Raw genomic sequence first — 17357 nt, forward strand, 5'->3', positions numbered from 1 at the left:
CTGGAGTTCCATTTCTGTCTGACATTCCGTCAGATTGTCCATTGCACCATGTGAGTCCACCTCAGGACTTTTTGAAACAGTGCTTTCTTTAGGGGGCTAGAATCACACATGCCTTTCTGTGTGTAAACACATACAAACAAGCAATGATGGAATTGAAATTTAAAATTTATTTATGTATATTTATTTATTTATATGAAAGAATTGGTTCATCGGTGAAGTATACAACTGAATGATTTTAACATATTTTTTTTTTTACAGTATTTGAAGGAGATATCTTTTTTAAAATAAAATGTCAGTGATGATTTGAACCCTTCTCTAGCAATCAGCTCTGGATACAAACCCTGTCTTTTTGCAAGGCCTGACTAGCATAAAGCCAGGCCTAGCAAGGATGACACATCTTTCTTCCCAAATCATGTCTAATTAATAATCCAAAGGTATTTTAGAATCATTTATATATGTTACTGATTACTTACACAAGTCTACCAGTTAGAACTGCCAAAGCAGTAGCTAAACTGTAGATCTTGCATATTAAACAGGAATTTTTTTAATGGCAGTTTGATCATGAAAAATGTAAAAGCATAATATGAATCAAAATACTGCTGCAATTTTACCAGTCTAGAAAAGTTATCTGGTATTATTTTTAAATAAAGAGGGATCCAGCTTGGAAAAAAATAGCCTGCCTACTTAAACTCTTGAGGAAATATCAAAGTTCTGGCAACTTCCAAATATTTATAAATATATAGCATCTATGATTTGTTTAATAATTTTAGATGACCCCATGGTTTTTAAACACCTGGAAATGTGGGTTTACTGCACTTTCCAGACTTATTCACTAATGCCTGAATCTGAAATAAGATTGGTATATCATGAAGTACTGGGGTGTGCAATGAGACTTACACTATTGGTGAAATAGTGCAGGACACTGTGATTCACATTTGCACAAAAAAAATTAAAATATATTAACACTTTTAGCAACAACCTTCCATCCTGGGACTTGGGGCTTCAGCTAAGTGTGCACAAGTACTCACAGCATGTCCTTTTCTTATTTTATTAAAGATATGAAAACTCTTCTTTCAATCCTCAAGTGGGTTTATGTCAAGTTCAGCAAGAAAGATGGGCAGAGCTTTGGATAGTTGCCTATTTTTCCGTTGATTCTGTCACTTCTAATAACTGTGTCTACAGAGGAAGTACAAAGAGAGCTTGTAAAACAAACAAACAAAAACAACAACAACAACAACAACAAAGCAGATAGAACCAGACTCCCCCAAAGTTTTTTTTTTCTTTCTTTTTTACTCCCACAGTTTTGCACACATAGATTAGATTATAGGGCAGCATTCCATACACATAAACAATGTACTTGTTCCCAAATATTTATAATTCCACTTGAGAATTACCATTGTATAAGTATGTAAGTACAGTACTAGATATAGAGACTGAGAAAATCTTTAAAAAGTTCAAAAACGGATATTAATGCTTTAAACAGCAGAGAAGTGGAATATAAGTATGGAAGACCATGTGTCAGCTGTCCCACAGCATTCTGCCACAGTTGTGGAAAGCAAGTCAGGGGCTGGACCCCGGTGTCTGGTGCCAGTGTTCAGGCTGTGGAACTAAAACAATAAATTAGAGATGGACAAGATTTACAGATCGTTTGTTCATTTTCTTTACCAATATAGGATTACTTCTTAAAAGGCAATAGCAGTTTGCTATTTAGCATATTTTCTTGTTTCAAATTGTTTAAGTCCCATAGAAGCCTCCACAGAACCATTTGGTTGCAAGGAGATCAGTGCCATGGAATCACCCAGCTCAACCTTGCTCTCAGTGATAGCTGAGATACATACAGAGAAAAAAGCTGGTTGCAGTTGTTGAGGGAAACAGTCTTCGAGTGTGAAAGGCTGCCTTGATAAAATCCCATATCATGAGAACACATTTCTAGCTATGTAATGAATTCTTTTCTGCTAAAATTCCAACACATTTTTCTGATTTTGTAGTCATGATTTTTTCTATTATATAATTTGGTATTATCTAAGCGAAAGTGTACAACAAAATATTTAAATACTTGTATAGGAAATGTCAAGTTCTCTGATTGAGAATTAAAATAAAAAGGATGTTCCACAGGGCTGAAATTTTTGTTTGTCTTTATCCATAGGTAATACTTACAGCTGTTTTATCTTCTCTTGTCAGACAGTACTTAATTGCAGAAAACCTTGACAGTCCTGGGCTGCATTCTGCTGGCTTGTTATTTCAGAGTTTCATGCCAGTGAACAGTACACTTTCATAAATCAATAATCTTATGGATATTCTGTTTTAAAAAATAAACCAAAATTTTATTGTTTATTTGTATTATTCATAGTACTGTAAACACAGGATTTTAAAATTATTTGCTTTGTTGTAAGTGTTATAATCCAGCAAAGTAAAAGAGGTGGGGAAGGATCTCAGAAATTACATTCAGTGCTTAAAAGTGAGCCTTCACTATGAAGATGACTTTGTTTAGGTAATTTCAAATGACAGAAGCATTTCCTAGTCTCATTAGATGGAGATAATAGAGATTTACATTATAGAGTGGCAAGTCTGTGAGTTGCAGCCTAAGAAAAGCCCCATATTTTCTGACAGAGCTGTTCCTCCAGCATTAGTCTGGGAAATAGGAACCCCTAGAGGTTAAATATTTAAGAATAGTTTGCAAAACTTTCCTTTTCCGGCTGATAATCTGTGTGTCCAACCAACCACATTAAAAGAAAATTTCATTACTGTATATTTTACTATTCAGCAGAATGGTATATTTTCTTTCATAACAAAATTATTGTTCTTTTTCTCATGCTTCCCATACATTTTAATATCCATAACATTGTCTTTCCATGAAGAATTCAGTTAAGATATAAATACTTCATGTTTTGCCCTTTTATTAAATGAGTTGCTTCTCTTCAGCCTTATAATGCCTTCTTTGCTGCAGTAAAATGGATTATGACAGAGCTTGTCTTGTAAGTAATTTTTTTCAAGAGTTTAATGGATATTTATACAAATTAATGAGTATTTGTATTTTTTAATGCTTAATGAACATTTGTACTTTTTGTCATTTATGTATGTTGTATTATTTTTATTTTATTATTTTAAATTTGGTAATAGTTCTCCATTTTTTCAAACTGTTAAAATCTGAAAAAATCCCAGCTATGTGAAGGCACAGTTGTACTTCTATTACATTATTCATGGTCGTCACTTCTATCTCTATGTCTTTGCTTAGTAAGTCTAGCATATTGTAATATACGAACCAAATTTATGATTGCGGTTAAATTGAACAGTGAATGTTGTGTTTAACACGAGTGTCTGGTTGTAATGCTGCTTGGGCAGGCTGTTGTGAGTACAGCAAACTGTTCGAGTGATTCATTGTGGACTTTCTCATTTCCTAAATTTTTGTTAGATGGACCCTTTACAGCATATGCCAGATAAGGCGTACTCTGTAGACTGTATTCAGTTTCCACCTCGTCTAATTTTTCTAACAATTGAAGTTAATATAAAATGAGCACTGCCCTTAAGAAAGTTTGTCAGTGAATTCACAGAGAAATACTGTATGAAGAGGAAGCCTATAGGTTTATTGAATTTGTTTTACTGTGTTTATCAGAGAGCAGGCTTGCAGGTCGAACTAATTTTATCTCCCTTGAAATAGAATTAATCTTTTTTCTTGTAGTCCGTTTGTTTTAATTGCAAATTATATGAACTTCCCAGAGAATTTGGGATAAAAGGTAAGGAAAATCAACTGGGTGGCTATTGCCAGAGGGCAGAGATTGATCTTCATAGCAGTGCTTAAAGTAAATATCAGGAAAATAAATCGCGTTAAAATATGACTTTGATGCAAACCATAATAACTTCAAAAAATTAAGGAACTTTCTGTGGTTAGAAACATTGTAGTTTCATGTTCCTATGATAAAATGGATATTGGTTTTACATTCCACACTTACACTAACTGATAGACAGATATATTTCAGTCCATTCTTCAGAGCAGATCGAAGTATATTTTAGAGGGGAAAATGCATTCACTAGATGTCTATTCAGAGCCGATTAGACACCGGTTAATCAGTCTTTGCTGCTCCTAGAAATAAAATAATTTTTATTATTTTAAATCCTGAAGTAATTGTGCGAATTATTTTATTTCTTCTCCTTGTGGTAGTGAGGGCAGTTATCAATCTTATGACATTTTACTAGAGAATCAAAATGCATTACATGATGAAGGAGAGCTTTCAGTAACGTTCACCAATAAAAATACTGTGTGCTGCCATGCACTGGGAGTTTTTAGGGGCACCAGATAAGAATAAGAATGTAGTTCAGCGGTAGGGGAATCTATGATTTATTAATAGGGCTTATTTTGGAATAAATTCCTGGTGGTAAGATACAACAGAAGCAGAAGTTGATAACCCCAGACTTACGTTAGCCACATGAATTTCAGTTCTGCATTAGCTTCTATTTAAAGTGGGATTAATGGTATCGAACTGCAGTCAGTGTAGTGTACTGAAAACATTCTGTGGGATAATTTGAAAAATCTAATTTCTTTAGGTTCCTTGTGGAGTTTAATCTATGCAGTTGGTGGCACTCTGATCTAACAGCAAAAGGTAAGTGTAAATTCTGTTTTACTTTCTTTTTAAATTTAAATGTACATTAAAAATTTTGATTAAATAGTAGACTTCTGAATAAATGAATTTGCCTTTTGTTTCAGCATTCTCTTCTCTTTTAATATTTCCTAAAATAAAAAGGAGCATTGAGATCTTCTTTGAATAACCAGAGTATTCGTGTGCTCTAACAATGCAGTGTGCTGCTATAATGGAAAAGTTAAAATAGTAGAGAATGGAATGGTAGATTTTCTTTTTCCTCTAAAATATTTCTCTTCATTCTAAGATGACCTATGAGTTAAACAGTTACACTGCCTTTCTCTCCTTACTGCGTTTCTTCTGGAGCTCTTATAATGTGTATGGGGTGATTGTGCTTCAAAATGCCATTTCAACTTAGTTCCAAAGGAAAATGATAATCTCAATATAATTTCATATGGAAATAAATTTTAAATGCTAAGATACTAAATTTTATGCTTTTACCTTTAAACAATACAAGCTAAAATATATTTTGTTTTATTTTACTATTCAAAATTCTTCTGAAATAACAGTAAAATTTTAAGAATCCCTAAGAACTGTAAATTTTGAATTTGTTATCTCATGTTTTCACAGATTTTTTTAACGACATTTTAGAAGTGCTGCTCAGAATTAAAGAGCTAATTTGCTTCAGTGCTAGTCAGTGGGCTATTTCAGAAGCCAATTGTGAAGCACAGCATTTACTGTTACAGTGATTTAAAGTGATTCTTTCAGCCTCAGCTTTGCAGTTTTCTATACTCCTCAGCAAAGCAGAGATCAAACGTGTTGCTTTATATTTTAATTCCTATTTGCATTGGTACTGCATTGTCTTTATGCCAAAATAAGATCCTGGCTGAAAGTAGAGCACTGGGAAAATTGAACACCTTGATGCCCTGGAGTATTCCAGTGTCCTCTATCAGTTAGCAACTGGGCATCATAGCAGTAAATGGCAAAGCATTTGTCAGCTTCGACCTCATGTACGTACTGAGCAGAGAGAAAAGAACACTGATATGGATGTCTGCTGGAGATGAAAATTTCTAAACATCAGCTTAGAGCAGCATTTCCCGTACTGATGGAAACTATATTTTTATTGCAACACTGCAGCCAATTTTTCTGTTGTGTGAACAATGAGCTTAGTGTAAACTGAATGCACATACAGAAACAGATCTCCATGAGAACCAGCTGTTTCATTATCAGCAGTTTCTGTATGGGTCATCTGAAAACCACAACTCGCTTTCCAGTGATGTCCTTAACCATGATGGAAATGGATGACTGTGTAGGACAGCGGGGTTTGCTGTGCTAGTCCCAGGAAAGGCAAATCTATTCCTATTTGAAGAAGAATGGTGGGTATGCCAGCCATCAAAATTACTGTTTGTAGAACAGCACAAAGCAGCCTGAGTAGGGAATAGTTACTTTCTTCGGTGTGTTTATGTCCCATTATGAAGTATCCAGTGACACTTGAATTGTGTCTTAGGGGAAATATCCTCCAAGGGCAGCATCTCGCCTCATCTCTTTAAAATAAATGTCTGTTTTGGTTTTTACACACGCTAACTACAAAAGGCAGCAATTAATAACTAGCAAACTTTCATTTCCTGAGGACATCACTTTGTGTCATTTTAAATCAGCAGAGTGATTGAAGGATTTTCATTCATGTTTTAGTTGAAAGTGAATTTTTTGCTACACAATTCCCATGGTCCATTTCTTTGATGAGTAAGGGTATCCAAAATACCCTCTCATCACACTCACTGGAATATCATGGTTTTATAGCACTGCTTGGCCAGATCAGATGTGATGAGGCAGGAAGTGATAGTTTGGAAATCAACAAGTATTAGCAAAGCGAAAGGAAAGGAGATTTTACAGACAAAATTTAGCAGGCAAGAAAGCATGTACTTAGGTTTGTTCTTCTGTAGATGCTACATTGCCACTGCGAGTCGTAATGAGTATGATTTCAAATCATGAAAATAAAACCAGTGAACTCACAGATTCAGTTATTTTTACTTAATGGTGCTTAATAAAGCGCAGCAAAATTTCAAGTCTTTTAATGGGGCAATTGCTTCCTGTAATGATTATGACATTAATTGCTGTCATGACATGTTAAAATCCTAGACCTTCCTCACACACCTGTCAGTTTATGAAGCCACGGTAGGAAGAATATTCTTGCACATGGTCTTGTAATGTTAATCATACTTGTAAATGTGAGAGAAGAAACTGATGTCCTGAATCTTGGGCAACTCCACTATCTTCTGCACTCTTAAGATGGCCTGAGAGGCTGTCTTTGGCAGCCTCCATTACAAGACCCTTGTATTGATGTAAGTGAGGGCAAACACAAAATTACAGGTGAGATAAATTTCAGTCATTCTTAACAACAGTCAAGGAGAAAAGAAGAGAAAGAGAGAAGGTTCAGTAGAGCTATTCAGATAAATTTTAAGAACATTCTAAGTTGTTAAATTGGTGATGTCCATAATGGAAGCATCAGAAACAACAAATTTTTCTTCACCAGTTTTATACCGTTCTTGAGGTACTCTTTGGGTGAATGTTTATTCTAATTAAATACGTTTCAGAAACACGCAGGATTGCAAATGCAGTTTTGTTCATTCCACTGTCAGTGTGTAATAGATACACCACTGGCTCTGAAACAGATTGTCCTGAATGGAAGATCTGTGGAGTCCAAGAGCCTGTTTAGTGTGATCTATTTTTGTCATACTTGGTCTTGTTTTCTCACTTAGCAATTAGTTTAAGATAGGCTTAACATTTGTGCTGATGTGCAAGTGTATCTCTGTGTTAAGGAAGAATGAAGGGGTGTAGAGGAAAAGGAAGGAATGAAGGAGAGACATTGTCCAACAGATGCATCAGCATGAGAGTCAGCTGCCTGCAGTTCCCAGCCCTGCTGCTGTCCTGTCATTTGATCTTGAACACTCACATTTTCTTGTGCCTTCATTTCCCCACCTTTAAGTTATAAATAATGTCCCCTTCTTGACCCTTGTGCTAGTGAAAGTTGTTACGGTGTTTTTATGATTACAGATTTGGGAAGCAGATTACAAGCATTAGTTCTAGGCAAGGTAATGCTTCTGTCCCCTACCCACAGAGTTATTTTTACTGCTGAAACTCTCTAGAGATCCCCAAGTCTTAACTCAAAAAAAGTATTTTTGGCATCAGTAAAATCTATCAAAATTTAGTTATCAGAAACATGGAAGCACCCATACTTAATGAGCTAGTGATGCACAGCATCACTGAAATAAAAACAACAGCAACTCCATCCCAATTCCATGGAGAAAAATAACGAATTGTCCGTAAATATAAACAAGTTTGGCAAAGTCTAAACCATGAATAACTACTTTAACAGTTATATGTTAGAAAATGTCATTCCATGGATAGATTTCTTTTCTTTTTTTCTTTAATTGAAAAAATAGTGTTATGCACTGCCTAGGAAATCTCACAGGGTGGCAGAAGCTGAGTAACATTTCCATTCTCTGTGCTCTGTAATACAGCTTCTCATTTTGTTCAGAGTTCTGTCTGCTGTTCTTCCCATGTTAACATCAAGATATGTTTTTGCTGTGCCTATAGCGCAGAGGTTGAAACAAACCCTAGAGCCCTGTGATACTGAATATCCAGCTTTTGTTTCCGAACGCACTATAAAGGAGACCACGGGGAATATTGCTTGCGATGACTGTTTCAAGTAAGCCCTTTTGATTTTTTTTTTTAATACAATTTTGTGGCAAAGCAGTAAAACTGAATTATTCAAGGTTATGTTGAAGAACGTAAAAGTCTGTATGTTTTATCTTAGATAACGACCGCTGTCTCTTATTCCAGGGGTCATTTACAAGTTTAATACTCTTAAATTAAAGCAGTGCCTATTATTTTCTTTTTTTAAAAAATGTAAAACCAGTAGGAACTTTTATTAATTTCAAAGAATACTGAAGTCTTCTCCTGGGAATGGGCAGCACTCTAAGGGCAAATTTTGCGAAGATTTGGATGCACAGAAGTTAGTACTGTTAGTGCTTCTACAGAGGAATGGAACTCTACTGGGTAGGTTACAAATTCCCTTGTGCTATGGTGAGATCTGGTTGTTTTACTTGTATGCCAAATGTTTCCTGCTTAGAACTGTTAGGCTGAAAAGAGTGGGAGAAGGTTAAACCTATCCTTCAAACTTTCAGTGCTAGGAAGCTGAGTTAGTAGTAACACAACTCTCATGTCAGTGCTGTAACCTTGTCAGTTCTGCTGGTGCTACTGTAAAGCTGCCCATCATATGGTTAAAAGAAGAGGATGACTTTCTTCCTTCATACTGAAAATGTCTCTTCTGTATTTCATGCCTTTGTACAATAACACTTGTACTGCAGTTATGCTGCACTCTAATTGGAGAATTGTGTAGGTATTGAACATGAATATTGTTTATGCAAATTTCTGTACTTCAATAAGTCTCTTTTAATTAGATTTCCTTTTTGCTGAGAGGTCATAATCACAATGGAGATACATTGCAATAATTTGTCTAACAATATAAATGTCAAGAAATTATAAATCAAACAAAACTTGTTACAGCTGTCCCCTTCTGGAATAAATCAATGTGGAGATAGAAAAAAAGGTGAAAACATCTTTTTGAAGTTCATAGGATTGGCTGCTAAATTTTCTCCTCAATGTATTCACTGTTTTAGAATAGAGAATAAGAGTAAGTGCACTGGAGATATCATAAACTTTTTATTTGCTGTTGACCAACTTTTAATTATATGGAAATTATTGAAATCTAGTGTGAATAATTGTTGTTACATGGCTTTGTAGGATAGAAATACAAAAGTTCTTCGTAAGTTGATCCGAGGGAACACTTTAAGTGTCTAAGTGTTCAGTCCCACTGACTGAAAAGAACAAATACAACAAAATCAAGCTATGGCTTTTCCACTTGACGTGTCAAATACAATGTACATTGCACTGCTCTGGGTGCTTGGTGCCAACTCTGTAGAGTTCAAGCAGTTCTGTGCTCATTTAGCAGAATAGTACTGAAAAGCTGTGTAACACTTATCTTGTGCTTAAATATTTCAAATAGGCACGTTTCTATCAAGAGAAGATTAATCTAACAGGACCAGGTTTTCTCAGAGGAATGCAGATTTCAGTCTGTCTTTCTTAGGTAACTTCAGGTCATAGGAAATAACTTTCAAAAATAACACAATTCTGCAATGCTTGGACAGCAATGAGTTGGAAACTGCGTTGAGTGAAAATTATAGTATTTCAAAAATAATGCGCTAAGATCTTTTTCATAGAAAAACATTTTGTGTTCCACAGTGGAACAAAAAGAAAAAAAAAAGAAAGAGAAAAAGAAAAGAAAATGCTGTAAGTTACAAACTGATCTCAAGGCACCCATTATTCTTCTCCACAAGCAATGACAAAACCTAAAGAAATAATCCAGAAGAACTGTTAGATTCTCATGGGAAAGTTCTTCATTATACCATTTACCCACTGTCATTAACAATCTACAAATTGCATCTAAGATTGCAGACTACATTAGATTCCAAATATTTTTGTTATAACCCCAGACACTTTCCCGCAGGACAGCTAAGGAATTTGACCCAAAGTCCTTTGTAGACCTACATCTTCTGACCCAGTTTTCTGTTTCGTGGTCTCAGTATCAATAAATATTTTTACTAGCAAGTGTATTGCTTAACACTTGTAATTTAAGAATGGTGACCTCAATCACTCAAAATTAGGGTTCAGCCTTATATGCAGTGAGATGTGAACTGATGCTTTGCTCCATGAACACATCTGAACAACGTCTGTTGTATACGTGGGGCTCAAATCACCTCCCTTTGAGACAGTGGAATATTTCTACATGCCCACCTTGGATTGTGTTACAGTTTAATCTATTTGTGATGTATTGTTGCCAACATTTATTACAATTAGAAGAAGAGGTATGTAAATATTTAGCTGAATATTCATCCACGCTAATATTGTAGGATAACTACTTCCTCTCAAGTACACTTTGTAAAAAGTCAGTATACTGTAAACTGGCTTGCAGCTAGAAGTTGTGCAGTACTCTGCTGCAATGAAATTTTTGTCATAGGTTACTTATTCAAGTCACTGTCTTTCTTTCCTATAGTGTCAGGCACAAGAGAGCCCTTGTCTGAAAAAGGAGAATAAAGACAGTTCTAGAGCAGAAGTAAAAATGATGACTGTTGTTAATTGAAATCATAGAGTGTTACTTAGATAAGACATTTTGGAGTACAAATATTGTGCTATTGCTAACAAAGTCAAAGCCATCATGAAGAGGGTCATGTGGTGGGAGCCAAGGTCTCAGTTTAACTCAAAACTGAATTTGCTATTACTGGTCTTGGAATACTCAGCACTTCACAGTGCTTAATCAAAGGGAAACAGTTACCAGCTGTAGTTAGGAAAACTAAGTCTTGCTCTTATAAATACTCTTCATGATGGATGCTTAAACTTAAAGTGTCCTCACAAATAAATCACACTCCGTGGTTTATGCTAATTACTTCATTAATGGCTGGATTACCTTTGCAAGTCATCTCTCAAAACTTATTCTAGAAATGGAAATGCACCTATAGACTGAAATGGCCGTGAGTCAGGCACTGAGTGTATAAAGATATATAAAGTATACTCTCTACATGTAAACTTATCTCTTACTAGAAAAAATAAATGCTACTTTGAGATAATTTGCAGTGTTTAAAACTGATCTTCAAAAATATAGGTTTTATTAAGAAAGCAGGAACCTAAAAGAAAATAAGAATTAACGTAAGAATGTAATTAGGGTCAGGGTTTGGCAATCCACCCCCATAATTTTTTGTTATTCAATATCTCGGCAATTATTAAATTAATCTGTTATTTAAAGAACAATCAAGAATACGTCAACCCACATTTTCTATGTGCTGTCAACAAAAGAGAAAAAAATGGGATTTTTAAAAAATATGAATTGCTTTCATATTTTCCAGTAAGCTAATCCGTTCTATAGCAAAAAAAAAAAAAAAAAAAAAAAAAAGAAAGGAAAAGAAAAGAAAAAGCAAAAAGGAAATAAAAATAAAGAGAAATGGAAAAGGAAAGAGAAAAAAGAGAGAAAGAGAAAAAGAAAGAGAGAAAGAAAGGCAGTACATCCGAAAAGTGAGATGATGGACTGATAAATGTTCCATGGCAGCTTTAATTGCTAAAGAGTCAGAAATACACTTTGGCTAATGTAACATCTCAGTGCTTTTGCAGTTTTATGAGGTATTGCTGCAATATGTTAGCCAATTTTTAATGCAAGTATGTCAACTAAAGTTCTCCAGCAATTCTCACTAGATACATGACCAGTTTTTGCTTTCTGCAGCTCTTTGCATTACAGAGCTTAATTGCTGATATTCAAGACCACTAAGAATTATGATTTTTATTATAAATTAGCAAGGATTATCGTCTTTCTGACCAAAATCAGTTACCTGATGTTTTTAATGTATCCACTCGTCAATTTTTAGAACAAACAGAAAAAAAAGTTTTTTTCTAATTGCATATCTAATTTTTGGAGAATTCCAATATTTTCATTTAGTTTCAATTGGGAAAGCACCATTAATTGTATTGTTAACTCATGAATGTAGATATAAATATTCTTTTGTAGGTCCAGCAACTTACTAAATAAAATAATACATTAAGTATGGGTATTAGAATTGCAAGGAGTCATTTGAGTTCATGCTTTTTGCATGTGCATGAATTTGCATGTGCGTCCCTAGAAGCTATGAATGTATAAATCAGACAGCAGTCCCACAGTCAAATGTTTTAAAATCTGTCCTTCTAACTTCTCATGTTCTTGTGTGATGACACGCTGGACTTGAATGCAGATCAAAAATCTGGCCTTAGTACCAGTGACCCAAAAGGCAAAGTGCCCTTCTGTTCGAACTGACATATTTATAGCTCCACTAGCTCGATACCATAAACGTAAATAAATGTTTTGCTTTTTTCTTCCAATTGATTTTTTTTCCAATTGATTGTTTGCACATTAACTTAAGACATAAAATAGAAATAAAAGTAAAAATCAGAGTATATCCTCAGTATAGAAATAAGGAAATATATAGCTACAATCATCCTAACCTGAGGAAAGACTTCTGCACTAGGTTTATTTATACAAGATGAAATGTGAGCATTCTCTTTACTTTGCTGTGTATCACATGCAAATTAACTGTTAAATTCACAGGAATTGCTGAATTAATTAAATACTGCCCTAGGTATTGCAGATTTAGCTGAGCATTGTGTTCTGTTCATTGTCAATTAAAAGAGGTCAGTCATGATGGAATTGTTGATCAGGATGATGCTAAACCCTTTGTGTGAATGTCAAGTGGGAAATTTAAGATTTGTCCACTGACTGCATTTATTTGGCAGTAAAAGATAAATAACAATACAAATTAGATTCAGACTGTTTAAGGCATGAGTATATTGGTGACAGGAATGGTGCAATCTGTAGACATTAAAATGGTAATGGTTTTTAAAAACCGCTTAATCTTGAGCTATGCCATCATTTGCTAAAATGTTTCTGCATTTGTTCCTCAGTAGAAGCTTGCCAAACTGCTGTACTTGATCGTGTTTAAAATGTGTAAATAAATATGCAGTTCAATTTCCCATGAAATAAATAATCATTTGCCTTTTCAGATGTAGCTAGTTTACTTCTAAACAAATCAGCTTGCCACATAAAACAAGCAAAGCATCAAGAGCCTATTTCTTCTCATTTGGAGCTCTGTATACATACATCAGAATACTCCTGCAGATTTCCTGGAGTAGTTTGGGCAGTAAATTATAATCAGTCTTCTCGAAGACATTTTATGTTGTATTCATTTTACTGTATCCATCTTATATGACCCTGAAGGAAAGCAAATGTTCTCTGTATTTCACTGTACTTTATGTTTAGACTGTATGTTTTTATATGGCTGTTTTTGGTAACTGTGCCAAGTACGCATGATACCATGCATGTAAATGGCTTTGACCTATGCCCATTTGGAGTCAAAGGTGTGCTGTAGTTACACTGACCTTGGCAATGGTGGACAGATCTTAATCTCTGAGTTTTGTTTAGATGTTTGTTGAAGTCAAGGAGCATCTACAAAGAAAAGTCAACATTTCACATACCTCTGTAGTTAGTTGTTGAAGTCTCAAGTGCACCTCTGAAAATGGGACCTTCCAGACTTGCAGAATATTCGTGTGTTAAGAGGTCTCTGGTGTAAGATCAGCTTTTGAAGAACCCTGTGGTAACTAAAACCCTCAAAATTTAGAAGACCCCCAAAGACTTTTTTTTTTTTTGCTTTCTTTGCGAAAAGTATCAAATTATGCAATCTAGACTGGTAGAATTCTTTATTAAAGGTCTGTATACGGAGTGTAAACTCCTATATCATGTTACCAACGTTCAACAATTGTGTGTTGTGTAAGTTCCTCTTCACTCCAAAAGCAACAGTGATTACAATGTTTGGCATGCAGGTGCAATTTAAAGCCACTGTGTGGGTAATTTTATCTCTACCCCTCGATAATATATATTTTTAATGACCAGTTTAGGAAACACTGTAAATTACTATTTTCTTTTAAGAAACTGGATATAGTTATTCATTATTATTCTTGTTTTTTATTTGTGTCAAAGCTTTCCAAAAGGAACAAATACCTTGGAGTTTGATTATGTAGTTGACAAAGCTATGCACGTCTCTATTTGCTAATTCAGTTTCTCTCTTGCAATTTATTTGGCACTATAGCAGTTGTGAAAAGGATAAAGAATAAAAAATCACTGTGGATCAAAACTTAAAGTAAAAAATAAGTCTGACCACAGTAATCTGCTTTTTCAAAGGATGTTTTTAATGACAAGGAATATGTATTGAGTATAATGAGGACTCCATAGAAGAAAGGGAAAAATGAGGAAACGTTCAGGGGTCTTTTCTTGCAGTTATATGAAGCGTTTTCATTGGGGAACTTCATAGCACTGGACACATGGTCCATCTGTAAGTACTTTAAAACCCTGGAGATGCATGGGGTGACTTCTATCAATTCCATCCATTGATGTTATTAGTATCAGTGTCTTTTTCTTTTTTTTTTTCCCCTGACAAGTAGGATGAGATGTGCTCCACCTCTTAGCTCTTCAGTTCCATACTTATATCTTCCAAATACCCCACAGCTGAACTGCTTGAGATGTTTACATATAAAGCTTATGTGTGAGAAGGTGGTGATCTCCCCCGTTCGGTGTTCGTAGTTAAGCTCAGTAGTGCTATAAAATGTAAATATTACCACTGCTTAAAAGTAACATAATTTTACACTTTAAACAAGCAGTAATAAATATTAAACAAATGATAGATAGAAGCTGACACAGTGAAAGGATGCTTTGTAATGACAGGAGATTTAAAAGGTTGTATGAATGTCATAATACATTCAGCTGAGTAGTAATATACATATCAAAGACGATTTGGAAGAGGAAAACTTATTAAAATTGGAAAACACTGCTGTGAGTTTTTAAAGCCAGGTACACTTGTGAAGAATTGCTAATATTAGGAAACTCATGTCAGTTTATAATATATTTACAATATAACACAGCTTGATTGATGAAAAATTATACAAACACAGCTTAGGCATCTTCTCATTAACACTTCTCTTCATACTGAACTTTGGAATGAAGACAACACGATTTAACTGACATTGCTGTTATTACATTCTGTATTCCTAGAATTCAATTCTCCCAGTAGCTAAACATCAATGGCATTGAGGCAGGTGGTTTATTTATACTGGAAAAATAGTCTTCAGTATAAATTGTTTCTTCGCAGCTTGGTAGTGTGTTCTAGACATAAAGCTGTGGAAAAGAATCGTTAGCACACTTGCAATACAACAGTGACTTTTACAATATTGTACTATTTATAAGCCTTCATAAGTCACAGGAAATCAACTAAGTCTTCAATCTTTATATTTGGAATTCAGCTTAGATGTTATCTAACATTTTAAAATATCTGAGATGTTTTTCAATACAAACCGCAGCTACTTGAGGGTGGCTCAAGAGCTCTACTGAAAAACACACATTGGCTAACACAGAAATTATATTATCTCATCTTCTCGCTAACTGTCAAAAAGCAATACCTGAGTTATAAGAACCCTCTGATATCATTTGTTTTATGGCCATTGTTTTAAACAGTTATCACAAAATGGGGTACCTACTCTGCCTCTGGATTCACTGTTATTCCACCTTCAAAAGTGAGCTCAGATTTATCCAGACATCAGCTTTGACTAATATTTAAAGTTTGTGAAATTCTGAGCTTGATATCTTCACAAAAGTTTTGCAGTTCACTTTAATCCTAGTAATCTGAAATTCTACATTATCACACATTGTCACAAATGTGGGCAGCTAGAATAGAAAGCTGAGGGTTGTCAAATTCATTGTTATACAAAGTCCTTTTGTAAATTTCAAATTCTATCTATTCCAAACTTTTGAATGTTTGCAAAGTTTCTGGTGTGGAATTGGTAAGATACTGTTTTTCAAGCTGTAGTTATTTATGAGAAACCATTTCCTGATAATGTGAGATGAATGGCCTTTCTGGAGTTTCCTGTCTGAAAGGGCTGACAGTTGGACTAGATGAACTTAGTGGTCTTTTTCAACCTTAATGATCCTGCGGTTCTGTGAAACAGAGTAGATACCAATGATGCAACAACCTTCTGGTGTTCTAAGCCTACAGCAACAGTGAGAATGATACTGTTCATTTTCCTTCTTCATTCTGAACTTTGCTTTGATTAGGTATGTTTGTACTGACACCAAGTGAGTAAGGCTATATGTAGTAGTAGCAATATTTTAGCTTGGGCTCAGGTTACAGGCCTGAGCCAGAGAGCTTATCTGTCTCTTTTTATATGATAGAATGACTAGGTCTTTTTCATATAGTTTAACTGCTCTCAGAAATGTTATTATTGGCATACGTATTATTTTTATAAGTTACATTAAAGATGCTCCATTCTCTAACACCATTTATTTTTGGTGGAAAAAAAGCAACAACAACAAAAAACAAGTAGCCCAATGTATGAGTGTGATATAAACATTTCATTCATTCATTTAAAAAATGTGATAAGTGAGAGAAATGTGGGTTGGAAATGTGGCCAGCAGCCTGGAAAGCACATGATAGTAGTTGGGCACATATCTGCATTTCAGTTGAATGGTTAAAGTTTGTTCCAGGCCATTAGGGTTGAACATTTGCAACCAATAGTTATGTGAGTAACAGATATTTGAGTGCAGAATGCACAACATTTTCCACTTACTCTACCCTGGTGCTAGTATGTTTTTTCTTTCTCTAAAAAAATAGGAATGATCAAATTTGACATATATGAAATGTAATCCCAAAGTAACAACTAATCTTGATCCAAAACATACAAACTTCTATAGTGCTGGTCTGCGCTGAAAAAAATACACTGAAAGGCCTGGAGGGAAATGGCTGAATTTACAGAGATGCTCAAGCTCCCATTTGGGGCTGAGTTGAATACCATGGAAATTCAGAATATTTTTTCAAGTCTTTGTGCATGCATTTAAGTTGCCAATTTGAAAATATTGCCCTAATTGCTTTCAGTTCAAACAATCATAGTGAAATTCTTCCAGGCTTTGTAGGCTTCTTCTTCTTGGCCAAAACGACTGCTAGCTAAAATATCTTTTTTACTACCTCCTAAAAATGATTGATATGATCGTGTATTGGCAGGAAAGATATGCTAACACAACAATGGGATTTTATTCCAATCATAACTTGACTGTAAGTCCCACAGTCATCACTGTGACATTAAGCAATAGTATTAGAATTCTTG

At 34.8% G+C, this 17357-nt stretch overlaps 1 protein-coding gene across 1 annotated transcript in view; it reads left to right on the forward strand.

Annotated features, from left to right (window-relative positions):
• The window catches only part of CACNA2D3 (calcium voltage-gated channel auxiliary subunit alpha2delta 3), a 395571-nt gene that overhangs the window by 369845 nt on the left and 8369 nt on the right, over positions 1 to 17357 (forward strand). The window contains exons 32-34 of the mRNA XM_090148165.1: positions 2923 to 2975; positions 4543 to 4598; positions 8172 to 8283. Coding sequence (XP_090004291.1) covers positions 2923 to 2975; positions 4543 to 4598; positions 8172 to 8283 — 221 coding nt within the window. The remainder of the gene's footprint in view (positions 1 to 2922; positions 2976 to 4542; positions 4599 to 8171; positions 8284 to 17357) is intronic.

This window comes from Phasianus colchicus, chromosome 11, assembly GCF_987193195.1.
Source record: "Phasianus colchicus chromosome 11, bPhaCol1.hap1.1, whole genome shotgun sequence".
Lineage (NCBI taxonomy): Eukaryota > Metazoa > Chordata > Aves > Galliformes > Phasianidae > Phasianus > Phasianus colchicus.